Raw genomic sequence first — 15,387 nt, 5'->3', positions numbered from 1 at the left:
TATTAATTTACTGACTATGATTGTTGCTCTTGGTGGACTCAGCTCTGTCTTTGTTTTCTTTCATCCCCATTTTACTCCTCAGGAAATCAGCACTTGGCGTGTTGTCTTTTTCCTCAATATCCGAGTGACTTAGTTTGATCCCCTGTGTCCAAATATCTCATTTGCTTTAACCGCTGTTTCCTTTCTCTGTAGAAGAGGCGGAAAAGGATCACCGTGGAAATGTGAGTAAATTCACAAAAACCCTTTTTACTGCTTATCCCCTCCTGCAGTACCATGGGTACACCAGTAGTTTAGCTTAATGTTGTAAAAGTAAAATTATGCGGAAGGGAGGGAATACACAAAATACAACAGGTAAGAGTGAAAAAGGTGTTTTAGACTTTAACAGAAACGCAAAGCAAGAAAACCATTAATATGACTGCATGTGAATCTTTCAGTTTTATTATTCAGTGCTCACATACTGTCATATTTTAGGCGCCTCAGCTAATTATTATAGGACACACAAAGCTGTTTATGTAGCATGCCAGATGATGATGCTGTAGTCGATGGCTGAGACTGCTTTTATTTTATTTTCATTTAAGCTCATCTCTCTCTTTCTCTGTCTCTTCTCTCCTTAGTAGGAGTCCTTTGGCTAGCATTGGAGTAGTGCTGTTGTGGTAGACCAACTATTTCTGTCTCCTCCCTTCTCTTCTTCTACTTTTTTTTGTGGTGGATGTGTGTGCACTTTGGTGTTGATCTGTGCGTGAATGGGTTGTGGTTGGATGTGAATGTGTGCATGGATATTTGTATATGGTGATATGTGTGTGTGGGTGTGTGTTGGGGTCTATCAGGTGTCAGTTCCGGTGTTACCCCAGGCCAAGCGGGGAGACCGCTGGTCTTGGGACCCGGATGAGGAGCGAAAGCGTCAGGAAAGGTGGCAGCAAGAGCAGGAGCGCATGCTGCAGGTACACAGTATACCTAAAAGAGTCAAGCATGGTGCATGAGGCTGCAAAGTTAGGGGTTAGCTTTCTTATAGAGAACAACATACCTACAGTGTGCTATAATGATATATTGTGTTTTAGCAGCACAAACCAGTTTTGTGGAAAGACATAACAGGTTGTGGTCAGTCTCGGCCCCTGAGGTTTTAATGACATTTAATTGTGAGACCTCAGACTCATTTCTACAAATGAGGTGATTTAACAAAAATAATAATAAATTGCAGCCGGTGTGGAAAGCAGGTGTTGTTACTGAATTTTGCTATTAAAGATTATTTCTAATATGATTTTCTGGAAAGCTTTTTTTTTTTTTTTGTAACTGGAACTAAACATGAATCCAGACCACACTGCTGCACAGCTGCACAGTCACTGACTTGCTCCTCTTACAGTCGGATGTATTAACCACATTTCATTGCTGCTCGCAAAGCTTGCCTCCATATTTGTTTTGTATTGAACACATCCTCCTGTAAAGGCAAACTCACCCCCATCCCCCCCAAGCTGCGTCTGTGCACACTTTAACCATTAGGTGGCGATTTTGTGCAGTGGAAGAACCTCTGTTTTGGTTTTATTCCCTCACTGTCTCCATCTCAAGCCACAGACAGAGGCAAGGACTCTGTCCAAAGCTGCTGCTGTTGCTGCTGCCCAAGTCACCCTCTCTCTCCTCAATTTATAACAGGTGCATCTCAAGTCCACACACTTGTCAACATTTAATGGAGTTGCAGTGTCTGTTATTTATCAAGCTCATCTACAGTGTTATCTTGAAAAAAGACGAAACAGTGATGAAAGCCGATTTCCCTTCTTTCCAGTTGTTGCAGGATGGTTTGAGATGAGATGCGCTGAAATGGATGAATGTCTGGTGCATCAGTGTACTCATTACTTCCTTTTAGCCTCCCTGCGTCTGTGTTGTCTATGTGTTGTCTTTAAATGGCGCCTTCTTTTTGGGGTTCTTACACAAGTCTAAAAGGTTAAAAAGGTAATCTGAGAAAATATGTTTGTGTTTTTTCTGCTTTTATTGGATATAGGCAGTTATAAACCATACTCCAAACCAAAGAACATTTAAATGGAGTTTTGAAAATTGTGTACGAACCCACTGTTTGAGAGCTTCTGCATGATACGCTTTCTGCTTTTGTCTGCACTGCCTGCTTTTGGTCTCCTTTGTTTGCTTTTTGTTCCTAACAAGCAGATATAAAATCTGTTTTTAGGCATAGCAGTGGATAGGAAGCTAAATTTGCCTTCACATATGTCTGTACATCAAGTTTCACATAGTTAAAGTGCATAATGAGGGTATTCTGCATGGAAATGTTGTAGCGTGTGCCTGTTATTGCAGCTCTCTGTCTTCTTGGACCAAGTTAAAACATTATCACAAGCAGAGAATTTTTAGCATTTGGTTGGCCTTTTGAAAAGTCTCTCAGTACTCTGTTGATGTCGGATATGTCTGCGCATTGCCTTTGTTTTCCAACTGCAGACAGTTTAGTCTTCCTCTCTGCTGTGCTGCATGTCATGTGTTGTGTTGCCATGGTAACAGGAGAAGTACCAGCGTGAGCAGGAGAAACTGAAGGAGGAGTGGGAGAAAGCACAGAAGGAGGTGGCAGAGGAGGAAAGGAAGTACCACGAGGAGGTGTGTGGGTGTGTTTTTTGCTTGACAGCACCTGTGATGGGTTTTTCTGCTTAACAATATCAACTGAATTACATGTAATATGTGTGTGTGAATTTGAAGTTTAAACGTAGTATTTCAGCTAACCTTTGCCCAGCTGGCCACTAAATTATGGTTTAAAATTCATCTATGTTCATATTAAAACAGGAGCGTCGGATACTGGAGGAAACCGTGACGCCTCTGACGCCCCGCTCTTCCGCCCTGCCCTCCCCCAGTCGAGATGAACTCTCCTCTCTCCCAACTGATCCTCAGGACACTATCGTTCGTTCTCTTGCTGACTGGGAACGTAAACAGGAACTGCTGGAGAGGCAATCGGTGAATAGCGCATTGATCATAATATGAGCTGTGTACCGTCACACTGTATAAATTCACCCTCATATGAACAGTGGCCAGAACACCTGCATGTGACATGTTTTTTGTTTTGTTTTGTTAATAAAGTATTTTCGTTTGCTACCTCGTTTAGCTGAGTTCAAGTTAAAAAAAAGGTGCAATTTACAATATAGTGTATATATGAATATGTTTATGATGCTCCTTGATGCATGCACAAAATTACATTATTTAATTTGGTCTTGACAATATGTGGCTGTAAACAAGCCACAACCACATATAGAGCACTTCATTGGATTTTAATAGCATATATGATAAGTATGATAAATATAAGTTATTGCTAAATTCATTACTTTTTAACTGGCTCAAGTTATTTTTGAAAGTCACTTAAGAGGACATCGAGGCTGGTCAGCTAACAGTTTGCTGTTTCTTACCTGCTGCCACAGAGGGAGAGCACAGAGAGCGTGGATCTGAAACGGAGAGAAAATGACCGGACTAGTGACATCAGCACCGCTGATGACAGCATGAAAACAGCCAGAAGGTTAGTTAAGGTGTCTCCATTAAGTAAATGTTCCAATGTTCTTTCAAATAATAAGTTCTTAATCCACAGTAGCACTTAATGAGGCTTAAATGTTAGAATACTGCTCTATATTTGGTCATAAATAGGAGGGCTTTCTTTGTTTTGTTTTTTTGCAAATGAGTTAAAAGGTTCAGTTTTAAATTGAGAGCCACTTTTGATTTTGATACTTTAGGTAAAGGTAAATCAGCTTAGAAGAGAACTGCTCTCAGGTTAAAATGATGAACTACTAAATGATAAAATGAGATCAGTGAGACTGATCCGCCTGTTTCTGTGTGATGAAACAAATCCTGCAGGCTATGGCCATGACAGTATTTTGTTTTGTGTCTTTGTCTGAATTCTGTGTATTTTTGACAGTTGACCGATCATTTCAGCACATTTCTCTCTCTGCTGTCATCAGCTCAATGAGTCAGAGCAGCAGTCAGGTGGAGAAATTTGGACACAGCCTACAGAATGGCCAAAAGGTTCCTCCGGTACTGGCCAAGTCTTCAACTCCAGTCAAGAAACAACAAGAACTCCCAGCAGACGGCAGCAAACCTCCAGGAGGACGAAGGTGTGTGAGAGAGAACAAGGCTTCAGTGTAGCTTCTGCCACAGTTCCTGAATATTATTCTCTAATAGCTTCCATTTGTTTTCCTCTTCTAAATAGAGGTGGGTTAAAAGCATGCACATTAATGCAGTTTCTTGCCCTGACACATATAATCTCCAAATATGCCATGTGTTCATGTTGCAGTGTGATTCTTTAACATTATTTTATCCTCTCATGTCCATTGTCTTCAGTTTAAAACATATATATATATATATATATATATATATATATATATATATATATATATATATATATATATATATATATATATATATATATATATATATATATATATATATATATATATATATATATATATATATATATAAAAAAATCACACCAGAAACCAGCAGGTTTCTATTGTGTTGGAGTAAAAGCTCCTGTTATGCTGTTTGACCACCAGGTGGCATCTTATACCTGCATTTTGCTTCATAGTCTTCCAGTACTTGAAGCAGCATTGTTTGCCATGACCGAAGTGTTATAAACCTTATCAGCAGAATCATATACTATAGTAACACATAACAATACATTTTAATGGATGAAGTAATGCTGGATCTATCCAAACATCACTGAGCAGATTTGACTGTTGTTCTGTCTTGGATTGGCTCGTGTCTGTCTCTGACAGCCAATAGTGTCGCTGTAACTGCGAGTCATCGTCATGTTGCATGTTGCTGTCCATTTCCAGGAGTGGCCCTATTGATAATAACATGGGCCGCAGCTCATCAAAAACCCCTGCAGCATGCCCACCACCCTCTGACGCACTGCCTCCAGCACCCAACAGGTATTGCATCACAAATGGCCCACATGGAGGAAAGGGAGCTTGTGATTCACTTCTGCATTGTCATTTTCTGCTTTGCTGCTTGCATTTCTCCACCCAGCTCATAACATGTACCAGCAGCATTTACCCTCTAACCTGTATGGTATTTGAATAGAACCAAAGAATGGTGGAGTCGAGAAGTAGCAGTGTATTCATTCATTTTATGTAGTTTTGTTTTTTTATGTTTCATCGTCGTACAATGAGCACATTCACATAAACTGCTCCAAATGATCCATTATCCAGCTTTAAGAAATTGTGTTTTCTTTCAGTTAACATGTTTTTAAAATGCAGTTAACAGCACGCAGAGGAGACCAAAAACATACATGTACACCATGATGTCAGCAAACAGCCTCTGCTGAACATCAGTGAAAGCACAAGACAGCACGTACATGAATCTCTGCCACAGATAACTGCCTGCAGAATCTATAGGGAATGAATAAGACTTCTGGCTTTCTGGTTTCTGTTTGCAGTTTTATTGGCAAATCGTGTTTGAGCAGGCTTAAGTTACACACAGGTGAGCAGTCCTTGTAGAGATCAAAAGAGGGGATGCATTTGCTGAAAACACATCTACTGACTGATGATAATGTTGTTTTTTTTAAATGTGTTTCCATTCAAAGACAGTGACTGATAGAAGGAACAGAGAGTCTGGATTTCTTGGCTACACCAAAAACCCCTGAAATATTAGCTTTTCCCCAGGAGCTAAGTCAGCATACTAATCAATGAATTTTCAATATTTTAAATATACAGACTCACAAGTTAGCAGGGGTCAAAAAGAGCACCACAAAACATAAGAGTGGAAAACCAGATTCTATCTTAATATTGGTGATTTTCCATCTATGTGTCTTCCTACTTCTCTCTCTCTCTCTCCTATAGGTCTGTCAGTGGGAAGAAGCTGTGTTCCAGCTGTGGTCAGCCATTAGGGAAAGGGGCTGCCATGATCATAGAGACCCTCAGCCTCTATTTCCACATCCACTGCTTTAAGGTTGATGAAAGAGAGAGTGCTCATCTTTGTCATTCTCTGTTTTGTGTATTATCCAGATTAGATTAGATAAAATGAGTAGCAGTGTTAAAAGATAAGAGTGGTTAAATTATTGTTGTTTTTCTTCATTTTTTACTTCAGACAATAGTCTACAAATATTTCAGGTCAAGTCAAGTGCAAACAATTTTTAAATCATCAAACACGTGTAAGAGTATCAGTTGAATCGATGAGGCTCTACAAGGCTTTGCTTCAAAGACTGCCTGGTTACCTCTGCTCTTTGATTAAATTTATGTACAGCACTTACAATAACAGGTCACAGGACATTTTAAAATTAGCTGTGTTCCGTATTCTTCCTGAACTTGGAAAAGGACAGCCTGTATAAATAAAGGATTTAATAATAATCAGTCACCCATCTGTATGTGATCTGTCTTTAAAAATGTCCACCTTTTAGTAGAAATAATTGGTTTGAGTCTCAGTACCACAGAAAGTGAAGGTTTGAAAGCCAAAAAGATTTAATGAAGTCTTTCACTGGATTTGTTGACACTTAGAAACTCTTAGGGGAACACCAGGCTTCTCCTTTAGGATACAACAGTTGGTAACAACATTTGCAATTTCCCTCTGTCTCTCTCTTCAGTGTGGCGTGTGTAAAGGACAGTTAGGCGATACAACCACAGGGACGGATGTTCGAATAAAAAACGGCCTCCTCAACTGCCACCAGTGCTACATCCGCTCCCGCTGTGAGTCCTCCTGAACCCTCTCCTATGTCTTCCTCCTCTGTCTCCCCCTACATTATATCTATGTCTCCCAGGGAGAATGGAACATTCACAAGGAATGTTTACGTCTGTGGTCAGGGTGTACGGAATTAGAAAACAACACCACCATAAATAACTAAAAATAACCAGAAATAAATAACTATCTTTTTGCATCATCCTCACAAAACAAAAAGTTTAATCTTTGTAGAAAATTAGAAGAAAAAAAAAAGGGAAAGGTATTCTTCTCCCTTATTGTTTGCTAATGTTGGCCATATGTCTTATTTTCAATGATGAATAAATGCAGATTTTAATAATGTGAGCAGCAGCAGTAAATACGGCTCTCATGAACCAGGTAGAAAAACAAACCAAATTTATTTTGATTTATTGTTTTCAAAGTAAACTTGACACTATTTTATGCTAAAACTTTTCAGTGTGTTTCAAAACTTAGACTCTTTATTGCAGCGTAACTGTGAGGCTGATAGGACAAGTGTATTTTAATATGAAAATCCTCGCCAGCGCAGCTTAATACAGGTGCACCAGATGCAGTGAAGCTGAAACGGGCAGAAGGAGGAAATGGGGGTGTTGCACTCAGAAGAGGAAGACAGTAACTTTCTGTCCCTTTCACTTTTACTGCACAACAGCAAAACTTTTTCAAACAACACAGCTCGTGTTTCAGTAACCTCTCAACAGCCGTTATCATTCGGGGATCAGTAAACCGCAAAATCAAATCAGGGCCTCTATCAGAAAACTCCTGAGTCTTTATCTCAAATTAAGAAGGTCTTCTTTCATTAAAGCTCCATGTCCTTGAACATGAAGTCCCAGAAAAACAATTGTGGTTTATAAAAATTGCCAATTTGATTCTCTTTCCCCTCTTTTCCTTTCCTGTCAAGCTGCCGGACAGCCAACCACATTGTGACGCTCGACTGACAAGCACAAGGTTCAAAGGAAGAACCCCCCCATCCCTGTTTTAACCTGATTATCTGCAAATCACGTCCTTCGCAGCGTGTCAGAATCTTTGCATCTTCTGCAGTTCGATAACCATTCAAGATTCATCATGTGGCCCAAATGTGGGAAAAAAAAAAATCTTCATATGTGTGTCATCTGATGCATGAGTGAAATCTGGATTTGATTGGTCCTCATGCCACCACAGACTGTGTTTCATCACGCAGCAGCGAGAAAAAGACTGCTCTGAGGCGGCAGCCATGTTGAAAAGAAAACACATCTGCAGATGCTTCAAACACAGGTAGACTATGTTGATGCCCTGTACTGTCTGAATGAACACACAAAAACAAACAAGGTGTTCAAAAATGTGAATTATTGCCAGTATATTATATCACTTTTTATCGTTTAAGAGAGATTTTCTTAATTTGGAGGGATAAGCATCCAAAAACTGGAAAGAATATAGATTATGCGGTAAGGCAGCTAGGCAGACAGAGAGCCTAAACAGGTTTAATCCAAAACACATTAATAAATGTATCCTCCTTCAGTTAAGTGATAAATTACAGCAAACAGATATAGAAAGTGCAATAAAGGTGACTATTTAGACTCAAATACAATATAGAGCAAGCCACTATTTTTATCCTTTGGCCCTTGCAGTGACCTCCAGTGTCTCTTTTTCTTTACAGAATAAAATTAGCTTCGAGTATAAAGACATAGTATGGATGTAGGTTCATCATTAGGGCAATAACAGGACTTAAAAGCTGGTTTTGTGCTTTTGGGTCACAGCAGGTTGTTCCTCTTCCAATCTATCAGCTTGGAAAGTCAAGACTTCAATGTGCCTTAGGAAAGCAAGGTGATGCAGGAAAAAACACCAGCTGTATGATGGTGTTTTATTTCTCCTTTATTTTATGTTGTTTTATTTTATTTTGTTGGAGGGATCTGGCCAAATTTTAAACTGCAGACAAGAAGGCGGCAGCTCTCCCTCACATCACGCTTTATTTTAGTTGATAAGTACTGTTTATTTTCACTCAAATTTGATTTCATAATTCCCCCGCCTCCATTCCTCTGTGGTTTGCAGTGCTATAAAAAATGCAAAGACTGGAATAAAATGAAATAAAGCGTGTGATGTCTACTTGGTAAAAGACAGATTATGTATACTGCAGGGGAAAATTTCATTTAATTTGGATGTTTTATTCTAGAGTGATATAGACTTCTCTATGCTTTTAATTGAGGTAATTTTGATAATGGCTCAATGATAGAATTCATTTATACCTTGAAAATTAAAAAAAAATCACTAATACACGTTATTACTAGGTAAAGAGCAAAAATACTATAAACATATACCAGCAGCAGCTGCACCTGTGCAATATTTGGTTGGATGAAAACTAAAGATTTGTGGCGCTGGCTGCACATTTTCAGTCACTTGCTTCTTTTTTAAGGTGTATGAGAAGAGCTCTTCCTGTTATGTGTTGTGGATGTAATGAAAAAAAGTGCACGTTTAAGCCTAAAACCAAATGATTTGCTGTATGAAAGCAAACTAGCAAACAGCCTCCTTTTTCTCCTCCTGAACTGTGTCCTATAGCCAAGCTTCCCCTCTGGGGTCATCTCTTGATCTACAGTATTTTTAAACTTCTGTTATGATTGTGTATTTTTTTTTCTCAATTTAGTTAACGAATAATTGTCAAGCCCAGTCTCTTATAGCGGGATCTTTGAGACGGAGCTCTATATTCAGACGGTCTTCTTATCGCAGGATAGTTGGGGAATGAAACCTTTTACGTCTGTTCTGTATTTATTGTAATATTCACCTGAGCACTATGCGAAATATAGATTAATTTGATGTTTAAATGCATTTGCATTTATAGCATACTGTATGTTTATAAATAAAATGTTATACATTAACGCCCTGCTTCTGTCTGGTCATTTTGCAATAAAATTACAGAAGAAAAGTAAATAAATGCTTTAAAATGTACATTTAGTAAGATGCCTGTTTGTTAAAAGTGTCACAAAGCGAAACTCTTCAGGTCTGGAATCATGAGTAAACGGACAAATATTATGCTCAGTCATTTCACCTGTAATCACAGCGTATTTGTTTTTGTCCTTTTTATGTGTCGTGTGACTCCAAGAACAAAAAGCTGACCGTAACCAATTTTCGAGTGTTATTTAAAGATTTACATAGAAATTGTTTAAAATGTGTCTTCCTATTGATAAACTATCAAATAATATAATAGCTCATTCTAACCCAGTGAGAATAGAAACGTCTTTTTTTTTTTTTTTTCATGTGCGTTTTTATGACAGCACCATAAATTTCTAATGATAAAACACAAAAAACCCGTCTGTAGCCTAATGATGTTTTCAGGTGATACTAAAATAATACTCAAGTTGGGTCAGAATAAACCGAGAATAACGACTCCGAACATTTATTTGGCCTTAAATTCAAAGAGGTGCCTATTAAGGTCCTGAGTTTTTTATTAGAGTGCCTTTTTAAAATGTGACTTCATAAAATTAAAACCTTTACCTCGATGGACTCTCTGGCTTATACATGAAACGAATTCTGTGTTCAACTAACGGATTTCCGTATTTTTGATCTCACCTAAAATCTGGTAGCGATTATTCCCAAATTGTGCCTTGAGTCAAAAAACTGGATTCCACGGATGTTTTTTAATAAAAGAAAAAGTGTCAGCCAGTTTGTTTAACTCCTTATTTACCATTTTAAAAATAAACCTGATTGAGTTTCATTTCTTGAAAAATAATTAGTGTATTTTAGTGTAGTTTAATTTCAAGTTCGTATACAATATTTCCCCCGAATTTAAACATTGCCTTTTAATAAGAGTTAGTTTCTTGAAGAAAGATTGACTGACTGTTTGTTTGTTTGTCTGTTTGTTTGTTTTTAAAGAAACATCCTAGTTTCATAAATTAAACTAAAGGCCGATTACCTTCTCTCATTCTTTTTCTTTTTCCCAAAAGTCAATCGGAAAGAACGAATTGTGAAACGTCGCGGTGCTGTCCGTGGTGCTGAAATCTTCGCCCTTTTCAAACCACCGTGACAAAATTTGTTTTTTCAAAATTGTTCAAGAATCGTATACTACAAAAAGAATAATAACCGATCATTTCCACGATTTCTTTCCCAAAGAAAAACATGACAAAACAATATGGACTATTATTTTTTTTTTTTTATCATCAACAATCATTTCAATGGTACACCTGGAAAACTATGTGCACATGTAGAAATATTTCCTTCTTAAATATAAGCATTCATTACCTACATATAAATAACTTTCAGATCCTGGACAAAACATGTTACATAATGCTCACAAAATGGGAGGGAAATCATTGTAAAATCAGACAAAGAGACAACATGCAAATTATATAGAAATAAATACAATGTTTGCATCCATTCCCCTTTTTTACCCAAAATAAATTCTTCCGAGGGAATTTTGTAAAACATCAAAAAGACTTGTATGATCGATCTACGAGGGAGTATGGCCTATGGTTCAACTATAGGAGACAATAATACGTATTAACACTATACAATTTTGAGCCACAAAAACATTGCCGTAGAAAGACACACAAAACATACAGATTTCCTGTCAGAGGTGAACATTGCAGTAAGTTTGTGCCTTTTTTCTTGAGGAAATAATTGTGTTTATATCGATAATTTAAAGAAACTAAACTCTCAGCAGCCTTAGAAACCAAAACACAGCTGTAAGAGGCCACTTCCACACAGCAGGTTGTGTCTGCAGAGAACAAAACAGCAAAATGCGTCAGCGTCTTGTTGGATATTGGTTGTTTCATACCATGTTTGTGGAAAGCATCCTCAGTCGTGGAAATTCAACGTCTCTGAACGAAACAAAGCATCTGATGAACACTGACATTTAATGTGACTTAACGAGGCTCCTTTGCTCACTGATGGCACTACGCCTTTCCAGCGCGGCGACGTTTGTTTATGCTCCAAATCTGACCAAAATATATTCATCTTAACAAGTCAATTGAGCCGATTTTAAGTATTTATTTCAAGCTTAATGTGTTTTTAATTAATGCATGAATAATGGCTGTTTAGATAACATTGGTGCACGTAGAAAAAGACCTTTTCTGTCTTATTTCTCAGTGTATTTCGTCCCGAGACATGCTTGAAAAGATTTTACACAACTTGCACTTGTTTGTAGAAAATAACTTTTTATTATTATTATTATTATAAGACGATCTGACTTGTCAAGATGGATATGTTTGCCGCAAACTGCCAACTGGCCACAAGAAACGACGCAAGGCGTAAAAATAAAGGATAACAGTAGTAATCTTTTTTCCTAACTGCTTTTTGTTGTCCTTAAGTCAGTCTTGGGCGATTGCTTTTCAGTCTCCAGAGAAGGAGGAAACGTATCTCTCTTCCCCTGCTCTGCTTCTCTTTCCCCGATGTGAAGCTTCATTAGAACATGCTGGTCTTTACTAACGTAGCTTTGGCTCCGTTCTGTCTTTGCAAAGACGACAGTACGCTGGCGAAGGGCCCGCCCAATGAGTCCGGGATAGAGGTGATGGTCCCCGGTGCGGTGGCCCAGCCTTGGCTTGGTGCTGTCACTCCCATGCCGGTGGACACGGAGGTCTTCACTTGGTCCGCTTGTCCGTTCCCGGTGGTGTTGACTTGGCCTGCAGTAGGGCTCGGCCCGCCGCAGTTGGAGGTGGGCACGGGGTTCGGGCCCGGTCCTCCTGTGCTGTCAGGGTCGGTGGTTTTGGTCTCTTTGCTGTCTTCATCTCTCGAATCGGACTTTTTTCCAGAACTGGACTTGGCTGCAGCTGCAGCCGCTGCTGCAGCCCGCTCCTGCTTGCGGAATTTGGCACGTCGGTTTTGGAACCATACCTGTTTAGTTGTGAAAAGGTGGAAGTAGAAACGTTTAACGACCGTGACTTAAATTTCTAGAAGACTGACAAAGCAAAGGGCGACAGAAAAGTTGAGTTCTCTAAATAATTTAGTCATATAAAGATGTTTTAATATCTGAAAGCCTCAGAAGAAAGACGTTGTCTATTTTGCCAATGTGTACACAGCAGTAGTACTCAGCCCTTCACATTGTGAAAGCAGTTCAACTTTTGCTTAAAATCTAGTGATAATGATTGATTAGACCCAGTATTTTGAAATAGTTCTCATTTGCATCCACCAGTGCGTAACTGTGAGTAAAAGGAGTCGGTAGTTATGTACCTGCACTCTGGCTTCAGTCAGATCGATTTTGAGTGCCAGCTCCTCTCTAGTGTAGATGTCCGGGTAGTGTGTTTCAGCAAAAACCCGCTCCAGCTCCTTCAGCTGTGCGCTGGTGAAAGTGGTCCGGATGCGCCTCTGCTTTCTCTTCTCGTTCAGTCCCCCGTGATCCGTGAAGAGTTTGTATGGAACTGTGAATGAAATGTCATGGTTACACGTGCAGTGGTCTTATCGGTGCAGTAATGGGGAGATATGAGGGTGTGTAAATGTGATGTTGTCAAATGGAAGTAAATTCAATATTTTGTTTAAAATCCGGTTAAGGACGCTGGGCTAAAGCTTCCAATTGTATTATGCCTTTGATTACCTTTGAATTAGTTCAGAACTGATAACGTTGCAGACCTGTGATGGGGTTAATTGTAATGTTAAACTAATTGTTCTCCTCAGATTGAGGCTCAAGTTTGAAAACTTGTCATAATGTTCCCATCCGCCCCGCTTGTTGCTACTGTAACTCCAATTCGGTGTCAATAATGAGCTTTAGTCTTTGGTTATCTAATTATTTTCGAAGCTTTATGTCTCATCGCAAAGTAAATAAATTATGCCTATCATTTTGGCAGCTTAAGATAATTCTGTTGGCGGTTTTGGGTGTGACTGGGATAGTATAACCCCGTAACCGAATTACCGCTTGCCTGCAATCGCTTCTAACGTGATAAATTCTTTCATTTGTGTAAGCAAATTTCGTTTCGTAAATACTAAACACATTTCCATTTTCAAATGCAATCAAGGCGTCCTATAATACACCGGGTTGAGGCTCTGGAGCCGCTGCTTACCTGCGGCGTACGGGCTGCTCTGGTGGTCCCGCAGGGTCCCCAGACTGCAGGACCCCGGCGTGAGAGACGGACAGCCGGAGGTGGCCCCAAAAGTGGTCCTGATGGGATTGTACTGAAACCCACTGGCTTGACTGCACGAACTGAAGTCCGCATAGGCCGATGCCAAGCTCGAAGTGTCCATCCCGGCCATACATGACTCGTAGGCAGAGGAATTTAGGTAAGAATACTCCATTTTATACATTTGAGAAGGCTCGGTAGAGTTAGAAAGCTGCACTTCCCTGGAAAAAATGGCAAACAAAAGCACCCAAAAAATGGGTTTGAAAGAAAAAAATAATAAAAACAAAAATGAGGAGGACGCGAGGTCTGAGTTTGGGGGGAAAGATTACTTGTTTGGTTTGAACTGATTGGGAAAAAAAGGCTGGACGGTGGGTAGATGTTCACTGCTCAGCGCCTGCTCCAAAACTGGCCTCCTTTATAGGAACCTAGCCCTGTTTTATGAAAAGCCCCCTAAGAGCCGCCTAGCCCGAGGTCTCTAGAGCATATAGTCCTCATAATAAACTTGGCTCTTTCCGCTTGGACAATAGCAAAGCGTTTGGTCTTATTGCTAGCGCTTTTTTACATGACAATAACTCATCAGTCTATTGGGCTGGCACTGGGGGCCCGGGCTGTCCAACCTCCCTATCATTGATCCCCTGCATCTCTAATTAGAATTTAATACCTCGCCATTACGCACCCCTCCACCACCACCGCCGCCGCCGCCCACCCCTCTACCCATCCACCCCACTCCTCTCCAACCACCATCTTGCCCTTTAATTCAATCACACCACTTGGAAATAATGAAAGTTGGGTGACGATTCTCCCTGATCCAATTTTCTCCAAGCTTTTAAGCCTTTTAAGCGACCGTATACCTTGGGCAGGATTTCACATAGTATTCCCCCTCTACCTCTTCTTTCTGCCCGTCTGCTCCGACTATTTTCACTGATCCTGACTCTGGTCTTCTGCAGTGAAGCCAAACGTGTCGGCTTTTATCTCTTATAACCATCTATATTTTTATTGGGGGTAAACAATTTGTTACAAAAGCACCTGGTTTAATTTTTTAATTACCTGTTTGTATCAACTTTAGAGAAAAAGAAACGAGATATGCATTCACGTATATGATTTTTAAACCGAATGTGTGCTACCTGCACGCAGTATCGCCTGTCTGGATTTCTTCGGGTTTTATTTAACACGAAACTCTTAGACACAGCTCGATTTTAAATCCGGACAGTATCATTTGTGGTTCACGACTTTGTTGCTGTTATTAAGGGGGAGGTAGAAAGAAAGGTGGAAATTGTCTCCATGGGCTCAAAGCCCAACGTGTTGGAATTTATGCGCGGTAATAAACGTATTTTCCGGCTTCGATTTCATACTAAATTTTGCCTTTTCTGCCAACATTTTTCCAAATCTTTTCCTGCTCAGCTGCAGTATAATCTCCCCGAAACTTCCGGGTGTATTTTTATGATTCAAATGAGTTTGTAATTGTCTTTATTACTTTCATTATTCCGTTTATTTGGCAAATAACATCTTTCTAATGAAAGTAACGAACTGGCGAGGCAGTCATCGGACCTCTTAGGCTCACAATATTGGCTGAGTGGTTAATTTGGTTTGCGTAATAAGGTGAACCATTTTGTATGGCGCTTACACTCTCGATGCGTTTCTTCTTCCTCTTTTTTTTCCACTGGACCGAGTTCAAGTCCTCTGTTGAAGCAGCGAGTTTTCCCTTTCAAATGATCGA

At 39.6% G+C, this 15,387-nt stretch overlaps 2 protein-coding genes across 14 annotated transcripts in view; one reads left to right on the top strand and one right to left on the bottom strand.

Annotated features, from left to right (window-relative positions):
• LOC113031261 (LIM and calponin homology domains-containing protein 1) overlaps nt 1–9,503 on the top strand; it is an 84,006-nt gene extending 74,503 nt beyond the window's left edge. For 9 of the 13 annotated variants that reach the window (XM_026183308.2, XM_080304928.1, XM_080304915.1 and 6 more), the window contains 10 exons: nt 193–221; nt 828–941; nt 2,497–2,589; nt 2,773–2,940; nt 3,399–3,493; nt 3,930–4,082; nt 4,803–4,898; nt 5,808–5,916; nt 6,548–6,650; nt 7,556–9,503. In XM_026183308.2, the coding sequence (XP_026039093.2) occupies nt 193–221; nt 828–941; nt 2,497–2,589; nt 2,773–2,940; nt 3,399–3,493; nt 3,930–4,082; nt 4,803–4,898; nt 5,808–5,916; nt 6,548–6,650; nt 7,556–7,581 (986 nt within the window). In that variant the 3' untranslated portion in view covers nt 7,582–9,503. The remainder of the gene's footprint in view (nt 1–192; nt 222–827; nt 942–2,496; nt 2,590–2,772; nt 2,941–3,398; nt 3,494–3,929; nt 4,083–4,802; nt 4,899–5,807; nt 5,917–6,547; nt 6,651–7,555) is intronic. The other 4 variants (XM_080304947.1, XM_080304949.1, XM_080304954.1 and 1 more) reach the window with 2 other exon arrangements.
• Nucleotides 9,504–10,754: 1,251 nt separating this feature from the next.
• Nucleotides 10,755–14,081, bottom strand: phox2bb (paired like homeobox 2Bb). Its single transcript, XM_026179189.2, has 3 exons — nt 13,614–14,081; nt 12,790–12,977; nt 10,755–12,453 (listed from the first exon to the last, which is right to left on the bottom strand). Exons 1-3 carry the CDS (start codon nt 13,852–13,854, stop codon nt 12,025–12,027), a joined length of 858 nt encoding a protein of 285 aa, XP_026034974.1. The 5' UTR covers nt 13,855–14,081; the 3' UTR covers nt 10,755–12,024.
• Nucleotides 14,082–15,387: the final 1,306 nt, after the last annotated feature.

Source organism: Astatotilapia calliptera, chromosome 2, assembly GCF_964374335.1.
Source record: "Astatotilapia calliptera chromosome 2, fAstCal68.1, whole genome shotgun sequence".
Taxonomy (NCBI): domain Eukaryota; kingdom Metazoa; phylum Chordata; class Actinopteri; order Cichliformes; family Cichlidae; genus Astatotilapia; species Astatotilapia calliptera.
Note: the sequence above shows the minus strand (reverse complement) of the source record. Positions and strands in the feature narration are given on the sequence as shown.

What these genes read in the sequence shown, in the direction of transcription:
- phox2bb (XM_026179189.2), bottom strand. Translation starts at nt 13,854, where the DNA reads ATGTATAAAATGGAGTATTCTTACCTAAATTCCTCTGCCTACGAGTCA. An exon ending in GAGCAGCCCGTACGCCGCAG is followed by an intron (nt 12,978 to 13,613) that starts GTAAGCAGCGGC and finishes TTTCATTCACAG; the next exon opens with TTCCATACAAACTCTTCACG. An exon ending in TGACTGAAGCCAGAGTGCAG is followed by an intron (nt 12,454 to 12,789) that starts GTACATAACTAC and finishes ACAACTAAACAG; the next exon opens with GTATGGTTCCAAAACCGACG.